This window comes from Idiotropiscis lumnitzeri, chromosome 1, assembly GCF_059441095.1.
Source record: "Idiotropiscis lumnitzeri isolate Australia: NSW breed Sydney's pygmy pipehorse chromosome 1, RoL_Ilum_1.0, whole genome shotgun sequence".
NCBI lineage: Eukaryota > Metazoa > Chordata > Actinopteri > Syngnathiformes > Syngnathidae > Idiotropiscis > Idiotropiscis lumnitzeri.
Genome location: NC_142391.1, coordinates 456,267 through 480,820, shown reverse-complemented (window position 1 = coordinate 480,820; position 24,554 = coordinate 456,267). Strand labels below are relative to the sequence as shown.

The 24,554-nt window shown below is 47.5% G+C and overlaps 1 protein-coding gene across 1 annotated transcript in view; it reads left to right on the top strand.

The window, feature by feature from the left end:
- sptbn5 (spectrin, beta, non-erythrocytic 5) overlaps positions 1-24,274 on the top strand; it is a 41,617-nt gene extending 17,343 nt beyond the window's left edge. Inside the window, exons 34-79 of the mRNA XM_088305379.1 lie at positions 1,114-1,223; positions 1,293-1,383; positions 1,458-1,574; positions 2,032-2,189; positions 2,267-2,399; positions 2,610-2,755; positions 2,828-2,942; positions 3,067-3,177; positions 3,535-3,714; positions 4,319-4,522; positions 4,740-4,889; positions 5,527-5,631; positions 5,703-5,891; positions 5,985-6,140; positions 7,722-7,913; positions 8,567-8,662; positions 8,725-8,846; positions 9,155-9,269; positions 9,915-10,028; positions 10,104-10,225; positions 10,295-10,457; positions 10,523-10,711; positions 11,523-11,600; positions 11,674-11,846; positions 11,922-12,012; positions 12,383-12,529; positions 12,617-12,790; positions 13,158-13,325; positions 13,829-13,917; positions 13,989-14,175; positions 14,389-14,457; positions 14,519-14,662; positions 15,721-15,917; positions 16,004-16,208; positions 16,287-16,466; positions 16,959-17,114; positions 17,805-18,022; positions 20,422-20,611; positions 20,697-20,873; positions 20,942-21,049; positions 21,119-22,957; positions 23,036-23,119; positions 23,479-23,570; positions 23,658-23,804; positions 23,903-24,024; positions 24,128-24,274. Coding sequence (XP_088161505.1) covers positions 1,114-1,223; positions 1,293-1,383; positions 1,458-1,574; positions 2,032-2,189; positions 2,267-2,399; positions 2,610-2,755; positions 2,828-2,942; positions 3,067-3,177; positions 3,535-3,714; positions 4,319-4,522; positions 4,740-4,889; positions 5,527-5,631; positions 5,703-5,891; positions 5,985-6,140; positions 7,722-7,913; positions 8,567-8,662; positions 8,725-8,846; positions 9,155-9,269; positions 9,915-10,028; positions 10,104-10,225; positions 10,295-10,457; positions 10,523-10,711; positions 11,523-11,600; positions 11,674-11,846; positions 11,922-12,012; positions 12,383-12,529; positions 12,617-12,790; positions 13,158-13,325; positions 13,829-13,917; positions 13,989-14,175; positions 14,389-14,457; positions 14,519-14,662; positions 15,721-15,917; positions 16,004-16,208; positions 16,287-16,466; positions 16,959-17,114; positions 17,805-18,022; positions 20,422-20,611; positions 20,697-20,873; positions 20,942-21,049; positions 21,119-22,957; positions 23,036-23,119; positions 23,479-23,570; positions 23,658-23,804; positions 23,903-24,024; positions 24,128-24,246 — 8,232 coding nt within the window. The 3' untranslated portion in view covers positions 24,247-24,274. The remainder of the gene's footprint in view (positions 1-1,113; positions 1,224-1,292; positions 1,384-1,457; positions 1,575-2,031; positions 2,190-2,266; positions 2,400-2,609; positions 2,756-2,827; positions 2,943-3,066; positions 3,178-3,534; positions 3,715-4,318; positions 4,523-4,739; positions 4,890-5,526; positions 5,632-5,702; positions 5,892-5,984; positions 6,141-7,721; positions 7,914-8,566; positions 8,663-8,724; positions 8,847-9,154; positions 9,270-9,914; positions 10,029-10,103; positions 10,226-10,294; positions 10,458-10,522; positions 10,712-11,522; positions 11,601-11,673; positions 11,847-11,921; positions 12,013-12,382; positions 12,530-12,616; positions 12,791-13,157; positions 13,326-13,828; positions 13,918-13,988; positions 14,176-14,388; positions 14,458-14,518; positions 14,663-15,720; positions 15,918-16,003; positions 16,209-16,286; positions 16,467-16,958; positions 17,115-17,804; positions 18,023-20,421; positions 20,612-20,696; positions 20,874-20,941; positions 21,050-21,118; positions 22,958-23,035; positions 23,120-23,478; positions 23,571-23,657; positions 23,805-23,902; positions 24,025-24,127) is intronic.
- Positions 24,275-24,554: the final 280 nt, after the last annotated feature.

Genomic DNA, 24,554 nt, shown 5'->3' with positions numbered 1-24,554 from the left:
TGGACTGGAAGGGGGCCATTGTGCTACTTGCAATGGTCTCTCAACAAACTGGGTTAGATGAAGGTTAGCGTGAGATTCAAGGACCGCCAGAGAGTGATTTATGGAGCACTTGAGCAAGACTAGAGTTTTCTGTCAGTGTGTTTAAATGGTGTCAATGTACGTTCTGGTCATTTTTGTAAGCTACTTTTGAGAGGGCCTAGATGGGGACCAGAGGGCTGAGAGTGGAGGACTGAGTGAAACTTGAGCAGGACTAGATTGGGTAATGGTGCAGGAGTAGGCCATGACTCGAGAGAACAAGAGGAGGACTGGATGAGGACTAGAGAAGAATTAAATGAAGAGTAGAGTAGAGAGACACTCGGTGAAACTAGAGGGGAACTGTAATAGCAGAAGAAGAAGAAGATTAGGGGTGGACTCGAGAGACCTAGAGGAGGACTCGTGCAAGACTTAAGGGACCAGGGGCAGTCTAAAGAAGAACTCTAAGGAAACAGACTACCTGAAGTAACAAGAGACAAGGCTTAGAGGAGGACTTGAAGGAAGTTGAATAGAATTTGTGGGGAACTTGAAGAAACTAGTGGAGACGAGAGGGGCTCACAAGGGTACTAGAAGAGCAAAAGAAGAAAATGAGAGGAATGCTGAAGGGGACTCAAGAGAACTGGAGAAGGACTAGACGAGAGAACTATAGGACATGTAGATGTGGACATAGAGGGGCAAGTGCAGTTAGACTAGAGGAGGAAGAGAAGTGGACTCGAGATAGAACACCAAATGAGGGGGATTTAAGGAGGAAGATTGAAGGAAAGCTAGACAATGGCTTGAGGATGACTACAGAGGGACTAGAGAAGGATGAGAGAAGGGCTACAGGGAGATTGAAGGAAGACCAGAGGAGCAGAGGAGTATTAGTGGAGGACTAAAGAACAACTAGAAGAGGGCAGATGGGGAATTTTAGGTAACGATAGTGGGACATGAGAGGACTAGACCAGAAGGGTACCAATGAAAGACTAAGGCAGGACTTGAGTGAGGCTGACTACAGAGGAAGTAAAGGAGAATAGAGGAGCATGAGATGAGAACTACATCTGCAGTGATGTTTCCTCACTGTGGACGTGTCTGCTTATGTAGGAGCTTCAAGTGGAGATCAACGCCCACTCTCAGCACCTCAACCACATTCTTAAGAAGGGGTGTAGCTTGGCCAAGACCAGCCAATCACACACAGAAGAGGTTCTTCAAAGGTGAGTCAACTTCATGTGACGTCATGCATCGCTCATTGGTGGTTGCTCCTCCTCTTGTTCTTGTTTCAGGTGCAGACATCTGACTGACGAGTGGGAGCAACTTGAGGCGGTGTGCAGCCGCCGGGCAGCTCACCTGAGCCAGGCCATTACCAGAGCACAGGTGACAGAAAGGAAGTGGATGAGGATTTTTTTTTCTTTTCCACCTCAAGGTGTCTGATCTCTTTTGTGATACAGATGCTGCTGGACTGCTCTGAGTTGGAAGTCCGACTCACAGAGTCTTTGGAACTTCTTAACATGGACGACCTGGGCAAGGATTATCTAGCCACGCAGACCCTACTCACCAAGCAGCAGGTTGGACCATTATCTGGCCTTCCCCTGGAGGAGTGCTTGAGCAAAACTAGGGGTGAAAGTCGCTGGTGTAGGACTAGAAAAAGGCGATGAGGGTCTCAAAAAGGACTGAGAAATAGGACAAGAAAAGGACTAGTGTGAGTCTCACAGACATTAGAGAACAACTGGAGTAAGACTAGAGAAGGACAAGCGGTGGGCTGAGAGGGACTAGAGGCTTGTTTGGGATAGAGACGAACTACAAGTACAACTGGCGTTAGCCAAGGTAACTAGAGAAGGACTGGAGAAAGACTAGAGATGGACCAGGAGTTTCATTGTGGATGAGTAAACACTACTATAGGAGTGCCAAGGGGGGATTTGAGGAAACAAATGGACTGAAAAAGGACTAGGAGAGGACTATATCTATGCATGGCTCAAACAAGCATTACTTGTCCTGTAGTGTAAATGTGTTCCACTGCTGCAGGTTCTCCAGGCCCAGATGGAGGTTCTGCAGGAGGAGGTGGAGCAGGTGGAGGATCAGGTTGAGCAGGCGCTCCTCAACTGGGACCTGCAGGAGCTGCGCAGGCCTGTGGTCCGTTTGCGGAGCCTGAAGCAGCAGCTGAACCAGCATGCTGCACTCAGGTCAGGCCCCGTTGACTGCTTCATGAGTCACATGACCTCCGATGTCACAAATAATCAATTCCCCCCTCCTGCGCCAGACTCCAAAGGTTGAGGGAAGTTCTACACCTGCACGAGTTCACACAAGAGGCCACCGAGTTGCACGAGTGGATGCAGCAGCAGAAGAAGACGGTGCAAAGCCAGGATCTTGGTGTCAACTACCAACATGTTCAGGTGGCTTGCTTCTCGGTTGTTTTTGTTCCTCGCTCAAACGCCCTAAGATGCCACAAGACGGCACTTTTGGTGCCACGGAACCGTGCCGGAAATACTCTTCTCGACTCGGACAATTCCAAACATTTTTAGGGTGACATCTACAGTATTAGTGGCAGCTTTCCGCCTTGTGTCTTGTTTCCTGGAAAAGGTGACACTGCTCTAATGTTGCAGATGCTCCTGAGGAAGTTTGAAGCATTCCTGAACCAGCTGGAGTTGGCCGAGGAGCGACTAGGAACGTGCGGCGACCTGGCGGCACGACTCATCACCAGCAAACACCCGCAGAGTGGCGCCGTGAGGAAAGAGCTGCAGAAGCTCCGGTACGCTCGTTGCACTGGCTCTTGCCACGTCAAGGGGTCACACCCGTATATTGCTTGTGTCTGTCTGTGCAGTGCATGCTGGGGGGACCTGAAAGACGTGGCCAAGGAGCATGAGAAGCAGTTGCAGGAGGCGGAGCAATGTCACAGACTTCATCATGATCTGAGTGACGCTTTGACACTCACGCAGGTACACGTCGATGTGACAGTGCACATGTGTTAATTGCCATCACAGGGAAACACTCCCTAACTCTATTTACGTCTTTTTTAAGAACTGATACAGATCACTTCAGTTTGTTTGTGAATGTGTGTAGGAGCGTCAGAAGAGCATTCCGGACGACGTGGCCAAGGATTGGCGAGGAGTCATGTCTCAGCTCAGGAGGCACCAGGCCCTCCTCCAAGAACTCTCAGCCGCTGAGCAGCAGGTTGGCAGACCAACTCAATTTTATACCAAGATATGCTTGACGAGGGATTAGCCTGCCTGCCTGCCTGCCTGCCTGCTTTAGAGGGTGGAGTTTGTGTGTTGGACTCTTGGTTTGGACCTTCCTGTGTGTGCTTTGAATGTTCCTGCCGTGGATGGTATTTATTCCCACATTCCAATAACATGTTAGAATGTTAGCTTAATGGAAAACCAGGAGATTGTCCAGAGGTCTGCGGACTAGGGCTAGGGTTGTGCCTTGACATTGATTGGTGACTAGTCAATCTCAGCTATCTAACTTGAAGAACAAGCACAATAGAAAATGTTAGAATGAACATAGCTGCTAATGTCTTCCTGCTTTCAGCTTCAGGAGCAGTTGGACGCAGTGGACGCCGTCTTGGACCTCTGCTCACCGCCAATGAAGCGTCGCCTGCTGGACGTGCAACAGGAAGTGGTGGAACGGTGGGAGGAGCTAAGGCTCCATGCCGAGGAGAGGGAGCTGGTGCTAACGCTCGCGTGCCAGCGGTATATGTTCCTTAACACGGTGAGAACGAGGATGAGGATGATGGAGGAATGAATGGGTGCTAAAAAACTGTACCGCTGCCTGAACTGGTACCCTAAAAAAAAAAAAAAAAAAAAAGAAAAAGACAATGAAATGCAGCGCAAAAAGGCTTTTATTGCAAAGAGAAATTACCACTCACGGTACACTACTGTAAAAAAATAAAATAAACAAATCAATGAATGTTATCATGAATGCTTTTTCACGCACAATACAAATCTTCTACTGATTTGAATTTAATTCTGGAGTGAACTTCCGCCACTGCGAGCTGCAGATTCGCCTTGCAATCGAGGGTTCTAGTCTTGAGAGAAGATTCTATTCCCAATAGTCTCACAAGATAAGGTTCTGATCTTTTCAGTCAAAATAGAGCCACATTTTCGCGATCCTTGTTTTTGTCATTTCTAAAAACTAATGGAGACATTATTGACAGCAATTCTTAGTTTGGATCTCTTCACTTAACCTAAAGCCAATCAGACGTCAAATTGGCAAGTGGTACCCGAATTCCTGCTTTTATTGGAACGAGTTGGTATCGGATCTATGGAAGTATGGATTCCCAGCCTGATTGGTAACCATGGCGATCACCTTCTAGGTCCAGGATTACCTGCTATGGTGCGGTGAGGCGACAGGCGTCATGGCCGCCGAGGTGATCATCAGTGACGTGGGGACGGCCGACCTCCAGCTGGCGCTGCACCAACAGCTGCGGGCCGAGCTGGAGGCTCGCCAGGAGGTGTACCAGCAGGCTGTGGACATGGGGGAGCAGCTACTGCTTCAGGACACTTGCAACCAGAACCAGGTATGGGAATAGACGTAGTTCATGAATAGAGACCAACTTCGCTGCTATCGACATCACCGCCATATTGGATGTGGAAAAGTGGAGCGATGAGTGAAGATACCTCAATCATGTTCTGTTTGCAAGTGTAGCAACTGTTTTACACTCCAAATTTGATCTCATTGAATGACAACTAAACAATGTATAATGGATGTGCTCCTGTGGCGTTGTGTCCTGGCAGGTGCTGCAGAAGCTGGATGCTCTGCAGAAAGAGCGGGAGCAGCTCCACGACCAGTGGAGCCACAAGCAAAGTTGGCTGGAGAAGGTCCACTTGGAGCAGATCTTCTACAGAGACGTCAGCAGCATGGACAAGACCTACACTTCATATGAGGTGCAGATAACTGAAATTATCAAGCACTTGTCAGTTAAAAAGAACATCTGAAATTCTTATGGAGATAAAAGAAGTCAAATCATAAATCAATAATGATCATGGTAATGAATTGCTAAAAACCTGTTTAAAAAGGTTGAAAAGGTCTTTTACTAAACTTGTCTAAAGATTGTAGAGTCTCATCTGGTTTATTAAAACAGTTCCAGCACAGACGAAAGCTCTAGCTACAAGAAAAGGTTCAACTTGAAGGTTGTCGTCCAGAAAGAAGGTTCTTGTCCAAAGCGAGGGAAAGTGCCAAAATGTTTTGGTGCTTCTAGTCCCAACAGAAGGTTCTGTTACTGTGATGATGTATATTGGAAGATTGATATGAAAAGCGGAAAGTCTACTTCCAAGCGAAGTGAAGGTTGTAGTCCCTTCAGAAGTTTGTCATCCCAAGAATGGATTCTATAGCTAGTGCCCAGAAATGTTCATTATCTCGAGAGAAGGTTCTAGTCCACAGTTATTGTTGGTTGTCGTCCCCAGGGAAGGTACTAATCACAAGACATTGATCTAGTTCACAGCGTATTCAAAGTGTTCCAGTGAAGGTTCTACTGGTGAAAAGGTCTTCTGACTTTTTGTGGTCTTTGCTACCACCCTACAGGTGCTGTTGAAGAGCGGCACTCTGGTAAAAACTGTTGATGAGACGGAAGCGCTCATCAAACAGCACAAAGCTTTTGAGAAGCTTCTCATGACTCAGGAGGACAGGGTTTGTTCTCACATGACGTTCAACACGCAAGTCAATCGGTGTCAAGTCTGAACAACTCATGGTGGGTGCAGGTGTTGTTCCTGAAGGACCTCGCCGCTCGCCTCAATGAGACTCTCAATCGAGAAAAGAGTGAGGGGGCCCAAAGCCGACTGAAAGCCCTCCTTCAACGACGCGATAGGATCAAGGCGCTGTCCGTCAAGCGCAGGGAAGATCTGGACCTGTGCCGGGAGATGTGCGTCTTCAATCGAGATGTTGTCGCGGTAATGGCCAGCAATCTCGCCAATAACAACAGACGTAGCCACAAGTGCGGCCCACTACTTTATTTTACGTGACGCCCGGTTGTGGTCCTCCAGGCAGAGGAGTGGGTGAGCGAGCGCATGCTCAAGCTGTCCGAGGACACCAAAGCCGATCTGAGCAACTTGCAGGCCAAGATGAAGCTCCTTCAGAAGCATCAGGTGTTTGAGGCCGAGATCCTTGCGCATGACCGGGTCATCAGCGACGTGCGGCAGGTGAGACCCCTCAGTGATCTTTAACCTGGTCAGCTGTTCAACTGTTGAAAGACTGCCAGATCACAGCTAAAGAAGCCAATACAAAACATTTATCAAACCTTGCATGCGAACCATCACAACCCACGGGTACTATTTGAATCTAGTGATTCTGTATTTGAACCCCTTGAGCCTATTTGCTCAGACACTTCCCATGAAATTTGTTTTCATGATTTTTCATGAGTTTTTCCAGCGAAAACTCTCGTTGCTAACACTACAGTTGATCCTTCTGTCCATGTCCCATGTTCAGAAGTGTACAATTCTTTTGAAACAGTTGACATTTTTAGAGCATGTGGTTTGCCAGACGAAGCCATCTGGCTTCCCTTATGAATCTGTTCCGCCACATTTCTTTGAGGAGGTTCTCCCAAGTATTGCTAAATCAGTCTTGGCCATTATTAACAGCAGTCTGTCTTCTGGTGTAGTCCCCCAACAATTTAAACATGCTGTGTTGCAACCCATGCTCAAGAAAGCTGGCTTTGATCAAGATGTACTGACAAATTTTAGACCCATTTCTAAGATGCCCTTAATTTATAAAATTCAGAAAAAAAGGGGGGGGCACAGGCAGTTAAAATCTTTCTTGGATGAACATTAGGTCATGGATGTCTTCCAGTCAGGTTTCAAGATAATGCATTGCACAGAGTCAGCCCTGTTCCGGGTTTTGAATGACATCCTCCGGGAAAATGACAATGGAGACAATGTGTGTTTGGTGTTGTTGGATTTAACTGCAGCGTTTGATACGGTGGATTACAGCATTCTGGTGGCTAATTTGGGGCACCAGGTGGCCATCAGTAGTAGTACCCTTGAGTGGTTTGGATCCTATTTGGCTGAACATAGCTTTGTGTTAGCCTTGGTTGCTCTGAGTCCGGCACTGCTCCATTGTCATATGGTGTTCCACAGGCTCAATTCTGGGGCGTCTGCTGTTTTCATTGTATCTGCTTCCTTTGGATACCATCCAAGTTAAAGTTTCTTATTTCTCCACCGCACTTTGAAACAGTAATTCACGCCTTCGTCACATCTCAGCTGGATTACTTGAATGCACTTCATTTTGGAGTCAGCCAAACCTCCATCAAGCGACTCCAAAATGCTGCTGCTCGCCTCCTGCCTGGTACCCGAAAGAGGGAGCACATAACTCCAACTTTGGCGTCCTTTCACTGGCTCCCTGTCCATTTTAGAGTTCTTTTTAAATCTTCAAATGGTCTCGCCCCACCACCTAAACTCTCTGAGGAGCTCCTCCGCCCCTACGCACCAGCCTGCTGCCTCAGGTCTGCGGACAAGACGCAAATAGACATACAGAGAAATTAAGCGAAGGCTCAGAGGGGATTGATTCTTCTCCATTGCCCTTCCCTCTCTATGGAATGATCTCTCGCTAAACGTTAGGCAAGCCCCCTCGGTTTGATCCTTAAATCTTGTCTTAGAACTCATTTTTATTTTTTGGCTTTTGACACAGCATTAAACTTGGTTTTGGTTTGACTGAGTTTGTACTTTTTTCTGTCTTAAAATGCTTTATGAATACAGTTGAGTTGAGTTGCTGTGTTGGGCCTTCAGGCCGGCAAGAAACTGGTCTCCCTCCACCACCCGAGGTCCAAGGAGGCGAGGTCGAGCGCCCAGGCTCTGGAGGGCCACTGGGACCAGCTCAAGGCGGCACTGGCCAAGCGCGGGAAAGTACTGGAAGACAGCAGAGACTTCTTGGAGTTCCTGCAAAAGGTGGAGGAGGTGGAGGCCTGGATGCGACAGAAGGTGGGACACACAGTGGAAAATGGCGTGCCTTGCGAGCGCTTTGCGTGTATTTCCTGCGGGTTGTGGGATTTCTGGAATTGAGAAACAATTTCTTGAGCGATTCTGATTGTCTTTTGTTGTTAGAACTGGCTGACACACAGTGTGCACACACTGGTCCTGTTTTCTCTGTTCAGTTACTTGTCTGTATAAATTGTGAACCCTGTGGTTGGAACAACATAGAAGTACAGTTGGAAATGTTGCTTCACTTATTCACTACCAGCCTAGTTAAAAAAAAAAAAGGATCTTTGACGTCTTTAGTCGTCAATGGTAGTAAATGAGTTAATAAAGTAAGCATAGCATAAGTTGTCCAAAGTGACTATGCTTTCGTGAACTAGAATCTCTGTTTGCTGCCTTGTTGTTATTCAAAGTTGTGCACATCAACTAGCGATCATACATACATTCATACTCATTTATTTTCTTTGAGTTTGGTTTTCTATATTTATTTGGATTGACACCATGAAAAAAATTCTATATTTTTCTATGCTATTTTGGCCATCTTGTGCATAATGTTTTCGATGTGTTCGGATTTTGAGAGACTACTTGGAAAAGTTGGACCCAAATAGTTTGGGCACCTGAAATTTAGCTTCTGCTGAGTGTGTGGTTTCATGCATCAGGAAGTAATGGTCAACGTGGGAGACATGGGGAAGGACTACGAACACGGTCTTGCGCTTCTAAAGAAACTCAGCGAGTTCAGCGGAAAAGGAGACGGGGTGAGGAACCTGAACATCCCGTTGATAGAGAGTGAGCTTGAGTAATCATATTGGATTTCTAGGGAGTGACGGTGGATGATGCTCACATTACGGCCATGGACCAATTGGCGGCTCGACTGGAGAAACGGCAGAGCGCAGACGAGCTGAAGACCATCAAGCAGAGGAGACGCCAACTTAATGAAAGGTACACTGCTACCTTGTGTTTGTTTTTCCAATTATGAACTGTCTCATGATCCCCCCCCCCCCCCTTGCGAATTAAAATTAGAGATCCGATCGAGCTTTCAATGCACCGTTGCTCAAGTCACTTGACCCGCGTGTTGCTAACTTCAGTAGAGAAAGTTGATTTGATATGCGAGTAACTTGAATTACAAGCTAGCTCAGAGAACAAATGAAACTTGTGAGTGAAGGTACCACAGTAGCACCTCTCATCTCACCTGTGTGGACCTGTGGCCCGTCACTCAAACACTAATCCACTTCCTGCCCCTCATTTAGGTGGAGTCAGTTCCATGTAGACCTGAACACCTACAAGAAGAAACTGGAGGGGGCCGTTGTGGTCCATGCTCTCATCAGAGAACTTGAGGAGGTTCGAGAGCGAGCCAGTGAGAAGGTCTGTAGGAAAATTCCTCCTTAGGCTACATGACAATTATTTTGAAGTTCTCAGGCGGTTGGGGGGGCATTTCCGCATCTGAGGTGCAGCCATCAGAAAGCCCCGAAGAAGGCTGCAGTGCCAAGATAATCTTGTCATTCCAATAGAAGGTTCTGTTTCAGGGAGAAGGTTGTAGTGCCTACCTGTCACAAGAGCGTGTTCTAGTGCCAAAGTGAAAGTTCTAGCCCGAAATTAGATTCTAGTCCCATGTAAGGTTTCTGTTCCCAAAAGAAGGTTCTAGTCTCCAGGGAGGGTACAGTTCCAAGAGAATGATGCAGTTCCAAGTGAAGATTCTAGTCCTGAGGTAAAATTCTCTTCCTGAAAAAAATGTTTTAGCCCTGAGAGAAGGTTGTATTCTAGAAATAAAGTTCTTATCCTAAGAGATGGTTCTAATTGTGAGAGAAGGTTCTAGTCCCGAGAGAAAGTACCAGTAATTAGAGAATGTGCTAGTTACAAGTGAAGATGGTAGTCCTTTGAGATAAGGTTCTCTTTCCAAATTGTAGTTCTAGTGAGACAAAGGCCCAAAGTCCTAAGAAAAGGTTCTAGACCCACGATAAGGTACTAACCTAATCTTCATCTTATCTTCATGCCATCACATGTCTTCAGATGCTGCCGATACAAGACCAGGACTGTGGCGTGGACGTGGAGAGTGTAGAGAACCTGATCAGACGCCATGAGGAAACAGAGCGAGAGTGTAGGGTGATCCAGGAGAGGTCCAAGGTGCGCTTAGGACTGTGATGAGATGGTGATGCAAAGATTATGTGAGATCAAGGCATTCACTTGTTTTCCGTGAAGGCTCTTGAGAAGGACGTCCACAACCAGTTGAAATTTCAGCCCGTGATGAGTGAAAAGCTGCAAGACAAGCAGAAGGACCTTCACAAGACTTTGGAGGTGCTGGAGAAGGAGGTCAAGCACAGGTGACTCTGTGGCCCTCTTGCGTTTCTGTTCCTATTCCTGTAAGGCCACTTATTGAATGTACCTATCAGAAAGTACAAGCTTCAGGAGGCTCATCAGCTTCAGCTCTTCAAAGCAAACCAGCGCCTCCTATTGGACTGGATACTTAAACATAGCAGTGAGCTGGCCAAGACAGATCTCCCTCGAACCCGAGCTGAGGCAGACTGGCTCCTTGTGGAGCATCAGGACCGGAAGGTAACCAAAGTCTCGCCTCTGGGTCATTCGGTAAGGTTTCAGAATTGTCTTGTTGGTTTTTCCAGACGGAGATGGATACTCGGGCTGAGCGTATCACCTCTGTCCAAGACTTTGGCCTCGGTTTGATCCGATCTGGTCACAGTTGTCAGGCAGCGATTCAGAAGGCGCTGAAGGAGTTGGATGATGCCAAAGATGGACTGGACCAAGCCTGGCAGGAACGTAGTACAAGGCTGGAGCAGGCTCACAACCTGCAGGTTTGTCTCAGGCATGGTTTACGAGAGGCCACTGCACATTGTTTCCACACTTTGTATTATTTTGAGAAAGCTGCAGCAGCCAGCAGAATCGCACCAACGTGTTTGTGGTTCAGTAGAATAATACGGTATTGATGTTCTTTCCTTTTTTTTGATAAGTGCAGCATCTGTCACAATTTTTCTTTTAGGTGCTGTCAGTAGGTAGGTGCGCAGGGGTCAGTCGCAAATAGTAAGTTGTTCACAAATGTCCAGTTCCATCGAGTTCTTGCATCCTTTGGTGTGCAGCTAGCCTAACAAGGTCTAAATGGATCTTTCAGCTGTCAGGTTTGATCACCGAAGCATTCTCTTCACACAGACAATAAATAAAGCAAGACAAGAGTTTATCTTTTTACTCGCGAGGAGAACGAACGGAGGTGTGCTCAGTTACATCTCCAACGTTGCTCTGAAGCCCTCTATTTTATTGGGGAATCCCTAGCTTTACAATGTATTCGCACTAAAGACAAATGCTGGGAATAATGTTGTCGTGGAATTCATGATTGTAAACACAAAACAAAAAAAAGGGGCCACCAGCGTGACTTTTGTTGTCCCAGCATGAAAGTCCATTGTTTCTGAGGTGTCTCGGTCACACCTCCTTTGTTGCAGTGTTGATCCAATCCTCCTGCATTCGTCTCCTGAGGGTCTTCTCATCACCATGGTCCAAACCTACGTTTAATTGTGGAGCAATTCATTTGCAATACAAATAGAGTCAAATATGGGATAACTTGGATATTCACCCTCACAGCGCTCTGGCCTGATTGGTTCATGATCTCTGCAGGTCTTCCTGGCCTCGGTGGAACAGTGTGAGGGTTGGATCTGTAACAAGGAAGCCATCCTGGCCAATCAGGATCTTGGGGTAATGTGGATCTCAAGCACAACTTTGATGGGTTGTTTACAAAGTGGTCATGAAGAAGTTGTGATGTCTGTAGAGCTCGGTCGCCGAGGTCGAGACCCTGAAGTGGAAGCATGTCCAGTTTGAGGAGGCTCTGGATGCTCAGCTGCATCAGGTGGACCAGTTGGAACAAGTAGCCCAGAAAATGATCCAGCAGAAACATTTTGAGTCTGACAACATCAGATCGAGGAGCAAAGCACTCGTTGCTAAGTAACCAATGGGAACAAGTTGACTTTTAGTTGGTCCAATGACATGTCCCCCTCACATGCTTCCATCTGAATATAGGCGGAGTCAGCTCCAAAAGCAGACTAGGTCTCGTCATGAAGATCTGGAACGATCCTTGCAACTACAGCACTTCATGTCCAAGTGTTACCAGGTAGATATTGGACTCCATCAGATGAGAATGGACTCAAGCGGACTCTACGGAAACTGACCGTATGGTAGTAGACATGAATGACTCTACTAGACTTGAATAGACAAATTGAATCTCGTGGAATCGACCAGGCTGTACTGGAGATGAGCAGACTTTAGTGGACAGCTACGAGACTTTAAGGAATTAACCACACTCTCGTGGACTTGAACATACTCTCGTAGACTCAACAGGACTTAACCAAACTGAAGTGAATTCGAATAAACCAAACTCTGGTGGACTTGACCAGACTGTTCAGCACTTAAAGGGACTTCATCAGACTTTAGTGGACTCTGGCGTTATCTGATCTCTGTTTGTTTCTTTGTGTGTTTTTTAGGTGTGTGTGTGGCTGGGTGAGCGTAATGTATTGGCCTCGGATGAGATATGGAGGGACCCAACCAACCTTCAGGCAAAAGTGTTGAAACATCAAAGTTTCCAAGCAGAAATCCTGGCCAACCGCTACCGAGTGGATGCTCTCATTGAGGTCTGCTCAGAGACTTATCGCACTCTCTTTGTGCAATACCTCTGCGAAGGTGGACGGAAATATATTACCGTGTGTCCTTTCTTTCAGGAAGCAGACAAACTGATGGCTGTTGAGGCCAAAGTGGGGGCAGACAAACAGCTTGCTGGTGCCAGTGCCGTTGAACCCAAGGTGAAAACTCGAGTCAAGGAGGCTACTGAGGCCTGGGCCGCTTTGGTCAGGAACTGTGAGGAGAAGAGGAATCGACTACAGGAGGCCTACCAGGTGCTAACATAGTGGGGAACGCTTTATTTGAAGTTGGTTCAAAAGGCACCGGTCATGAACATGAATGAATCATTATGACAGATGTCGTTGTCATTCCATAACCCTAAGCCTAACCCTCGCTAACCCGAACCTAACTCTTAACCCTAACCCCAAACCTCAACTCCCAACCCCTTGACCCAACGTTGCATCAAAAGTGACATCATTTACCAACTTCAAATAAAGTGTTACCTCATAGTGTAACATGCCAAAAAAGCAACAGTGCCGAATGAAATTTCAGTCATTTATTGAATGCAACAAACAGCCAAGCGCAAACACCGTAGACCAAAAAAATCAACAAGAACTAAGTGAGCAAGGGTTTCCTTTTCAGGCGCTGCAGTTCCAGCGCTCCCTGGATGATCTTGACCAGTTGGTGGACTCAGTGGAGAGTGACGTAGCCAACCATGACTGTGGGACTGACCTGCCGTCGGTCAACAGACTCCTAAAGTCCCTACAGGACCTCGAAGACCACGTAGACGGACTACGATCTAGACTGGAGGTGTTGCCTTTTGTGCTCATTCAACCCTCAAAACCAGTTTCTCTTTGCAACATTTTGTTGCGTTCGATTGATGGCCAATTCCCTAGTAGTGTTTCAAAAAAAAAAAACTTGTCCTATAAATCTAGTCACATGTAGGAGACAGGTGGATGACACAAAATTGCCAAGAATTTAAGTTTTCAACATTGTTTCCGCATGAAGCATGGCAGCTCAATTGATGACTTTTGGTATTGTTTGTTTTGGGGAAAATTCAGACCCTGAAGTCAGTTTGATTTAGCAACATGAAATTCTGAGAACATATCTCGCATGAGTAGACCCACAAAGTCTCGAAAAGACTCAGCATCTTTGCAAGTTTGATTTGAATTCATGGTCAGATTGCGCATGTGGAGGAGTCCGTCAAAGGTGAACAAGAGTTCGTCCGTCTGCTATGAAAATCACGTTACACTATTTCGGATTTTGTTATTGCATGTGGCCGAAGCTTGACAGCAAAATTTGATCCCCTGCAGAGTCTGTTCGAGACGGTGGAGAACTTCCGCTCGCAGGGAAACTTCCGGGCAGAAGAATTGCAGAACCGAGTGACTAATACAATCCAAAGGTTGAACGCATCGTTCGAGCCCTCCCCGTGCACACGTTTCGACTTGGAGATTAATGTGGGTTTGAACGCAGGTACAACAGCCTGTCACAGCCGCTGCAGAGTCGGCGGGAAACATTGGAGGCCTGGCAGCTGCTGTTCCAGTTCAGTCGGGACCAGGAAGAGGAGTTGGACTGGCTCAGGCAACGACTGACCAGTGTCACTTCCTCTGACTGGGGCGACTCTGTGACGGGCAGTCAGCAGCTCCTACACAAGCACCAGGTCAGCAAGGTCTTCCTGACTAAGTCACATGTACCTGTCCCAAGTCTGTCTCAAGACTAACCTTCAAATTTCGTTAAAATTGAGCAAGTCACGTGCGCTACCTACTCAAGTCAAAGCAAGTCAAGTGTTTCATGGGAAAAGCAAGTCATGAGTCAAGTCGTACAAATCTTGCGATGTTACAACATGTACGAGTTTGGATTCCAACTTTTCCAGGTGCTGGTACAGGAAATCTCCAGCCGTGCCACTTTGATCCAAGCCGTTCTGGAGGCGGGGCATAGCTTGGTAATAGTTCATAATTATTTGATCAACACGCTGCCGTTCCTCACGTTTTAATCACCAACAGGTAAGAGGTCGTCACTTTGCGTCACATGACATCCAGGACCGTGTGGATCAGCTCAAGCGTCTCCACGGCGACGTGAAGACAGAGGCAGATGCAAAGGGGAAACTCCTTCAAGAGGCAATCGGCATCCACGCCTTCCTGGCGGAGGTCAGGTTGGCCTCTTACGACGTGTTACAAGCGTCCTTAAATAATAGTTTGGCATTCAGGTATGTTGTGGCAATCAAGACTGACTGACACCTTTGTGGAAGCCTATGAGAGGGCAGGCCTGGAAGTCAATGTTGGAAAGACGAAAGTCCTGACACAATCCCGTCCTGCCCACCCTCTCCATCCATGGCGATACGGTCGAACGGGTGCCCAGATTTTTCTTTCTCGGGTCTTTGATCAATAACACCAACGATTCAAGCGAAGATATAAACAACAGGATTCGCTCTGCCCATGAAGCCTTTGGTAAGCTCCATCACCGCGTTTTCTCACAGCATGGTTTGTAAGCACAAACCAAGATTAACGTCTACAGAGCAGTTGTGATTCCAACCCTTACCTTCGGGTCGGAGAGCTGGAACGGAACTTGGAAAAGTTTCATCAGCAAAGGCTGTGGGCAATCCTGGGAATTGACTGGAAAGAATGCATCACCGACAACGACCTTCTAACCCGTGACGGCCTCCCAAGCACAGACGCAATCATCTTAAAGAACCAGCTGCACTTCCTTGGGCATTTATGTCGCAGGAAAGACTCCTCGCTCCCCAAATAGACGTTATTTTGTGAACTGGCTCATGGCTCTAGACTGGTCGGGGGCCCAAAGAGACGGCTGAAAGACCAGTTCAAACAGCTAGATTCCTGTGGACAGCTGGGAGGCTCTGGCCGCGGACTGTGCAGAATGGAGCGGCACAATAGTCAATGGTGTCATGAAATTTGAAGAAGCCCGGGCGCGAGCGGCTGAAGTAAAGAGGCGAAAAAGACACCAACGCCTCTTGTTACCTTGTCCGCATCCGACAATTCTGTGTCCAGACTTTCCACTCACAGCTTGGACTCTACAGTCACCAACCAGCACACAGACGGAGATATCAAAAGGAAAAGGAAACGAACAGAGGAGGAGAACTGATCCTCGTTTTACGAGGCTGCCAAGATAATGATGGCAATCAAGACACAAAGACTACATAAAACAATCACCCTAGTGTTAAAAAAACAAAAAACAATCTTGCATGCAGGTGAGCGAGCTGCGGCTGTGGCTGGAGGAGCAGCAGGGGGCCATAGAGGGCGCTGACATGGGTCGCAGCGAGGAGGCGACGGAGGCTCTGCTCAGGCGTCTGGACGTTGTGGACGTCAAGTTGAAAAACCCAAAGTGCACTTTGGACCAGCTGCGTGACAGAGGACAAATTCTGCAGCGTCTGCAACACCCCAACAGGTCACAAGCGTCTCAGACGCATTCGTCAAGAGCCGTTGTCCTTTCGGCTGTTGTGTTCGTTCATGCTGTTGTTGTCGTCCTCTCAGCCACTTGGTCAGCGAGTGCCTTCCGTCCACGCTGGATCTCTTTGAGACGATCGAGCGCCTTAGCGCGTCACGTCGCTCTGCCCTGGAGGAGCAGCTGCGTGTGTTTGCGTTCCACCGCGAGGCCAAAGAATTCATAACATGGCTGCTGTCGAGGAAGGCGGCAATCGAGTCGAAGGACTGCGGACAAGACATGGAGGAGCTTGAGGTTTGAGATCATCAGAGATGATGATGTTGTTCCACGGTCTTGAGTTGGACCATATCTGAGCTCCTTATTCCCTCACAGGTTCTCCAGAAGAAGTTCCAGGTTGTCGTGTCAGAGATCTCCAGCGTGGGTCAGAGTCGGCTGAGCTCGCTACAGCAGCTCAGTGGAGACTTGAAGCAGGACAGCCAAACCCGCAGGAGGGTGCAGGAGCTTAGTTGCTTGTGGGGCGACCTGGATGACGCCATCAGAACCAGAGGACAGGTACAACCCGGTCCCATGCCGGAGAACTGCACTTCTCAAAGAAGTCTTCTCAAGTCACCCTTCTTTAAATCTTGAAATGGCCTCGGCCCGGCTTACCTCTCTGAGCTCCTCCGCCCCGACACACCTGCTCGGGCCTCAGTTCTGCGGACCAGACGCTGTTAGAGGCACCGAGGACCGAGCGAAGGCTCAGATGGGCTCGAGCCTTTTCCGTTGCCCGGCCTTCTCTTTGGAATGAGCTTCCGCTAAACGTTAGGAAACACTTCTTTAAAACTCATCTTAAAAATCATTTTTACTCTTTGGATTTCACCCCAGCATAAGATTTGGTTTTGGTTTTACTGTTTTGGGCTTTTTACTGCCTTTACTCTTCATTTGTTTTATTGATTGTTGTTGTTTGCCTCACTTTTGCTCCATGTCCATCAAAGTGGCGGTTGTCTTGAAGTGCTTTCGAAATAGCGCCCAGAAGATGAATACGTGTTCCTGTCCTTCATCCAGAAGCTGCAGTCGGCCAGCAAGATCCACCAGTTCCATCTCGATGTGGACGAGCTGAAGATCTGGATGGCCGAGAAGGAGGCTGTGCTGGATTCGGATGAGCAGGCCCAGGACCTGCATGCGGTCCAGACCGGCCTCCAGCAGCATGAGGCGCTAGAGGTCAGCCATTGGGCGCCCAAGTCACCATGGACGTGTTCATGCAAACACAAGAACCATGGCGGATTCGCTTTGGAGCAAGCAGTAAAACACACAAAGCTGTTTGCCAGCATGTATCTTGCCCTCATTTCAAAATCGAGCCCTTGTTTGAACCCCGACTTTTAACCTCCGATTCTGACTCGAAGGTCTTCCTCTAAACTTGAATGCTGGCTTGCCATTCTAATTTACTCCAACCTTAATTTCTAAACCCCAACCATGTCTCTGATCCCTACTTTGAAAACCTGAATCCTTGTTTGAAAACCTTGACCTACCTCGAAAGCCTAATTTTAAAACCCAACTTGAAGCTCCGACCCTGTTCTGCAACTTGATATCAATGCGCTGAACGGAACTTGTCACTGAAACTTGAAATCCAAACCCTAATTCGAAACTTGAATTTGAAATCCCATCCTTCCCTTGAAACTCCAAATCTGTCTTGAAACTCGAATTTGATACGCTAACCTTATCTTGAAACCCTAACCCTGATTTGCAAACCTAAATTGTAATCCTTAATCTAATTTGAAACTGTGTTTGGATTGCTTCAACTTTTCTGGAGAATCTTCATCATTTGAAATTCAATCGCTTGTTTGCAACTCGAAACCACAACGTCTGTTTGCAATTTGAATTTGATTTTCCAACCGTGTTCCTTGTCCTCAGAGAGACCTGGTTCTCATTTCCGGCGAGGTGAACTGCTTGAGGGAGGCGGGCGGCGTTCTGCGTGAGGGTTTTGCCACTTCTGGCGGCTCGGTGACTCGCAAGCTGGACGATCTTCAGTCGTGCTGGGCCGCCGTCCAGGACAAGGCCGAGCGGCGCCGTGCTGCGCTGGCTCGGGCCCAGGACGTGCACAAGTTCTTGGCCCTCAGCGGCGAGCTCATGTAGGTTTGAGTCCCAAGACATCCTCCCTATCCCAACACCAACCAAACATACTGAAACCACCTCGGATGGAACTAGAAAAAGTAGAAAATCGAGTGACAATCTTCAAAAAAAAAAAAACAATATATATATATATATATATATATATATATGTTTTGAGAACCAATTCATATTTTTCCAAGAAAAAATAAAACAATGTCATGAATAGTTTTCAACACAATAAAAAACAAGGTGCTCAACTCCGAGAGGTGATTTTTGATTAGAAACACATTTTATTGAAGAACTAAAAGGACAATAACGTTAAGCCAATCAAAAATATTTGAAAAACATTTTTTTTTAATTATGACCAAAACAATCAGACGAGTGTGTTCGAATGCGGAAGACCCTTCTATCGATTGTGTTTGAGGTATTTGACATTACGCTTACGGAATTGTGGCATAAATCTAATGCCATAGAAAACAGGCGACACCAAACAGTGGCCCTTGGTGTGAGGGGGCGTTCCCGTTTTTAACATTTGTGGCTGCAGCTGGACCATATTGGATTTATTTCTTGATGTATATCAGACAAATTACCGTTTTTATCCCCACCGAGGCACAGCCTCAGTTTTGTCAATTTTAACGACTTCCGACAAAGCGCGCCTTTTTTTTTTTAAGTAAAGATTGCAACTTTTTTTCTTGAAACAAAAAATTCGACTTTATGATTGTCAATTTTTTTTTGTTTTTTTATGTTTCCAACAACATACAGTTTCATTTTAGTCAACTTTACTGACTTGTTTTCTTGCCAAAATGCAACTTTATTCTCATCATCTTTTTATTCCTCTTCTCTTTTATTTACGAAGCGATTTGTGTTAAATGAATAAACAAATAAAAAAAAAAAAGCTGTTTTATACGTGTCAGGTTTTGAAGGAGGGTGAGGAGGACCCAAATGCAGCAAGTGCTTTTAACCCCCCCCCCAAAAAAAATACAAAAAGAAAAGTTTCCTTTTCCAAAAGAAAACTAAAAGGCCAACAAGCAACTAGGAAAATCCAAAATACTAAACAGGATGAAAGTCACAAACAAACACTCCAAAATGACTTGGACCTGACTAGGACTAAAAGTGAGACGTGGAATACGAAAAACGGAAAGTCGCTGAGGAACGGACGCCTGACGCTTGACAGCAGACAACGAAGTCACAAGAAGTGAACGGAACCGAGGAACTAAATAGAAAGAAATTGACGAGACAACGAAGACGCTCGCAGGGAGCTGATTGGTCGACACGAGGGCGTGGTTAAAGGAACTCTGGCGGACGCAATAAGTGTTAACGAGAGACACACAAAGGAACACGAAGAAAAACAAGAGACTAAACTCCCAAACCAAGAAACAAAAACAGAAAATGTTTGTTGTTGTTGAGGCTGCATTTTTTTTTCTTTTTTGTTGCAATGTGATTTGACAAAAAGTGCAAATCTCACAAAATAAAAATCAATATGACTTTTTTTTTAAAACAAAATGCTTATTCTCATCAGATTGCGACTTTTGATTGCAATAAAATGTCAAGAAGATATTTTTTTTCATACACACAAAATACGTCTTAGTTTTTGCGAATGTGTTTTTTTTTCATTTCTGTTTCTATGCTGTCAAGATAAAACGTTGTACTTTGGGAAGAACATTTCCATGTTTTTCCAACGCCCCAAAACTATTTGAAAGATGTCATTTGTCAGAATAAGATGATCATTTTATGAAAAAAAAAAAAATCCCATTTTCCTGAGATGGACACGTTAGCATTTTTTGCCAGTCAAACGCCCGGCCTCCGGCCCGAGCTCGGTGCCGTTCCAGCCTCGACCATAAAAATGTCCGAATATATTTTAAATTGACGTCCCCCGCAGCCCAATTCGCCGAGTAGGTTGAGGTGACCTTTTAGCCGCCTCGCGAACACATCACATGCACCGGGGCCGATTCATGGGCCGGACTAAAATCCACCTCCGGCCCTTTTTTATCAATTTTGTCAGACCCCCACACTGCGCCCCAAAAACGGGCGTCCGGCTGGGCCAGAGGGCCGGACCGTTCCGGCCCTGGGGACAGACTGCCCAGCTCTGGAATTTTCCAAGCAAAATTCAAAATCTTTGCAAGCGTAGACATATTTAGTTTGGATAAAAAATCGTAATCTTTGAAGGATTATTCTTCAAGAAAAAAAATTGGAGTCTTCTGAGAACAAAAGAAACAGCCGGGGTGACTTTTTCCCTTAAAAAAAACAAACTTGATTCTCCTTTGATGACAAATAATTCTTCAGGAAAAGATGCCACTTGATTTTATTTTTGTCTTAAAGCTACAGATAAAGGTTCTAAAAGATGAAGACGATAAGACCGTCTTGTGGCTTTGTCTTATTTTTTTCTGGAGTTTGTTCAACTTTTTGAGTGTGTGCGCAGGACGTGGCTGCGAGAGATGCTGGTTGCAGTGAGGGGCGAAGGTCCGAGCGGCGATGGCTGCGAAGCGGATCAGAATCTGAGGAGGCACCGAGAATACCGAGTCCACCTGGAGAGACACGCCCACAATGCTCAGGAAATCAAGAGCCAAGGTCGCCGCCTCCTTCAGGTTGGAAAGTGTATGGCCAAAGAGGTAAGTGGCAAATTTGAAAGCCTTAACCCAATTTGAACACTCATGTCGGTTCTAAAAAGCCGAACCCTGGTTTGAAACTCGGAAGGTGGAGGAGCGTGTGCGCGAGCTGGAGGATCTTGAGCATTTGGTGTTGAACATGTGGGAGGACACGCATCGTGTGTATGAGGACGACCTGGAGCTGAAGCTCCTCCAGAAGGATCTGGACCAGGCCGAGCGCTGGCTCACCTCTTACGAGGACTCCCTGAGCGCCGCCCACTACGGCGTGAGTCTCATGACCAGAGTCCAGCACTATCTGCTTCATGTCTTATGCGTCTTGCGCTCCTCAACTAGGAATCTGTGTCAGACGTGGTTGACCTCCTGAAGAGGCAGGAGGACCTGGAAGCCATGATCATGGCGCAAAGCCAACACTTTGACGCCCTGCAAAAGAAGACCACCCAGGTTTGTTCCTCACATCACAGGGAAGAAACATCACAATTTCTCTCTACTTGCTCCCTCTTCTCTTCCCAGGGAGATAGAAGCCTTGGTCTCCTTGGAAACGGGGACAAGGGGGTCCTGGAGAGACGCCCGCTGGCCAAAGTCTCATTCATCAGGAAGGTGTCTGGTCTCAAGACCCCACAGATAACCACCTCATCTGGAGTCAGCGAGAGCGGCACCCTCTTCAGCACCTCCTTCGGTCGGACTCTCAGATCTGATGAGGAGAAGCTGTCGGATGCAAGACAACCTACTAGAGTGTCATACAGCCCAAAAACATCGGATCTAAAAACTCCAGGGATCTCCTCCATTTCCAAAGTCAATGGGACCAGCTTCTCCCACAGATCATCCTCCAGATGGCCTCGCAGATTTGACCAGGAAGAGGTGATTGAGGACACCGGCACCTCCAGAACATCTCGCGGTTCTAACCATGAGGGGCTCCCTGAGAGAACTCCTCCTGCCAGTGTTGCATCTCTACAGACGGCGAATGATCTCGAGACTCCGAGGATCTCCTCCTCCCATCGAGACAGCGAGAGCAGCACCTCACCTCGCACAACTGGCCAGGAGTATGTGGTGGGGGGTGACAACATCGCCTCCGGACCACCTCGCAAAGCCAACCACGAGGAGCCCCTCGAGAGAAGTTCACCAGCCAAAAGTCCGGAGCACTACTCCTCCTCCTGCAGAAATTCCTCCAGTGAGTCTGGCAGTTCTGAGCAGGAGGAGGTGGTGGAGGAGGACACCAGCACCTCCTGTGCGACTCGCAGATCTGACCAGAAGAAGCTCATTGACAGAGATCCACCGACCAGAGTTCCATCCCCTCAGAAAGTGACTGATGTAAAAACTCTGGGTATCGCTTCTTCCTTTCGAGTCAGAGAGACCTGTTCCTACTCCAGTTGGTCTTGGAGATCCGACCCGAGGAAAGTGGTGGAGAACACGAGCACCTCCACTCCACCTCGCATATCAGATGATGAGGAGTTCCCGGAAAGAAGACTTTCTGCCAGAATTATTTACTTTCAAAAGGAATCTGAGCCAAAACCACCAATGATTTCTCCTTTCTCCCGTGTTAGTGAGACCAGCAACTCCTCCAGAACCTTCACCAGTGGGTCTGGAAGTTCTGACCAGGAGGAAGAGGTGGAGGAGGACACCGGCACCTTCAGTCCACCAGGCAGATCTGACAACAAGGAGCAACGAGAGAGAAGACATCTTGGCAGAGTTTCGTCCCTCCAAATGGCATCTGATCTGAAACCTTCATGGATCTCCTCATCCAAAGTTGCTGAGACCAGCACCTCTTTCAGTACCTCCTCGGGTCCAACAGTCAGATCCGACAAGGAGGAGCTGCTGGACCCAAAAGTTTCATCCATCCAGAAGACAACTGATCACAAAGCTCCACACATTTTCTCCAGTGCCTCCTCCACAACTTCCTCAAGTCCATCTTGCAGATCTGACCAGGAGGATCTGGTCGAGGAGAACACCAAGCCTTGGGTCCCACATACACCGACAACTTCTCCTCCTCCTCGCGCCTCCTCTCTTCGTCCCTCAGTCAAGCCTCCTTTGGCGCCCAAACCCAGTGTGACTCCTCCGGCGTGGAGTCAGCGCAGTGAGTTCCCGGTCCACCAGGAGGGGCCTTCCCTCCCACCCGGTTCCCCTCGGCCACTCAGAGAGCTCCTCAGTCCTAGGACCAGCAAACACCTCCAGCTACAGGATTCTGGTCAGCGGCCTCCTGAAAAAGAAGAAGCTGAAACTGAGGTGAGTCAGAATTTGGGTTGCCATGGAGACGCATCGCTCAAGATGAATTTTTCCGAGGCAACGACCACGATGCTGGAGGGAACTCTGGAGATCAAATTGAAGCGTGGTGGAGGAGGAGATGGAGCTAAGGTAAGGGCCTGTCATGCATGTGATTTCTGATTGGTTGGCACCCTGGACCCTGCGTTTGATTGGCTGCTGGTGTGCCAGGGGCGGGACTACTGGGACGAGGTGTTTGCAGTGCTGAAGGAAGACTCGCTGAGTTTGTTCAAGGACCAAGAAGCTGCCAAGCAGGTGAAAATGAAGGCTTGAAGCCTTTATTTTAAAACTTCCCTTCAAACCTATCCCTGGCTTCAAAACCTAATTTGAAGCCCTAACCCTGTCTTAAAGCGCAATTTGGAACCGTAACTCTCGCATGACACCTTGATTTTGAAACCCTAACCCTAATACGCGCTCCTTTATACCCTAACCCAGGCCTGAAATCCTGGCACCCTAACAACGGATGTTACATGACAACCTTATCTTTGTTTGAATCCCGAACCCTGCCCTGCCCTGACCCAAATTTGAAGTCCAATCCTGGTCCAAGCCAGTAGTTTAGTGTGGCTAGCAATGTTGCCGCTAACAGGATGTTGACACGTGTCGGTGTTCCTCAGGGCGCCTCCAGGTGGCCTCCTGTCATCTTGAGGGGCGCCGTCTGCAGAGAAAACGCTCAATTCAGGAGCAAAGACAACACGTTCACCATCATGTCAGTCCCCCACAAACCACCACCGCTACAGGCGTGCACGCATCGGTTTTCAACTTTCTCTGTGTGCACTTGTGTGCGTGTGTTTAGACTGGACGACGGTTCTCAGTTTGTGTTTGCGGCGTCCACTCGGGACCTCCTGCAGCTGTGGTTAAAGATGCTCCAGTGTCAAAGTCCGCACAGCACCGCCCACTCGGACCCTATCGACCTTTCGGACCCCGCCTCGAACCACTCAGGGTGACAACACGCTCCTACATGACCCATCCGTCGAATTGACATTCTAATTTCATGTCTGCTCCAACTGTTGTGCTTTTTCTTTGTATTTTACCTCCCAGGCATTCCACACATGAGTGCCTGGAAGGACAAAAGCCCTCAGAGGGTCGGGCTCCCCCCAAACCCCCCCACACGTACTACCGCGCACACCGCTACCCACGGGGGGGCGAGGCCCTCTGCGAAGGTCAGACTGCTAAAATTAGCCACAAGCTAACGGCAAATCAATGAGGAGGAGGATGTGTTAGCATGCTAACATGTTAGCGTGTTTGTTGGTTGTCAATCAAAAGGCGCAGAACCGGACCGCCGTGTCCCATCTTCTTTGGTGGCTCCTCCTCCGCCAACATCTATCGACAGTGACGGCAAAACCAAGATGGCTGCCTTCCGGAAGTTCTTTGCCAGAAAGTAGATCTCTCCGACGCTAACCCAGATGAAGCCTTTGCCACATTTTAGGTTCCTTTGTGGCTCAGCGCCACAAAATGCACTATGGTAGTTGCCCTGCGTTTTTGTGACTTGTTTTTTAACCTATCCTTCATAAAACACATAAAAATTTGCATTAATTTCTAATGCATATTAATTCAATTACTTCATAAATTAAAATTCAATGAATAAACCAGGACAAACTTAGTGACGCCCGTTATTTGCCTTGTCGCTATCACCAACTAAGATGGGTGGGGCCAAGGGAACACGCCTGTCAATCACAGTCACTGTCTCACA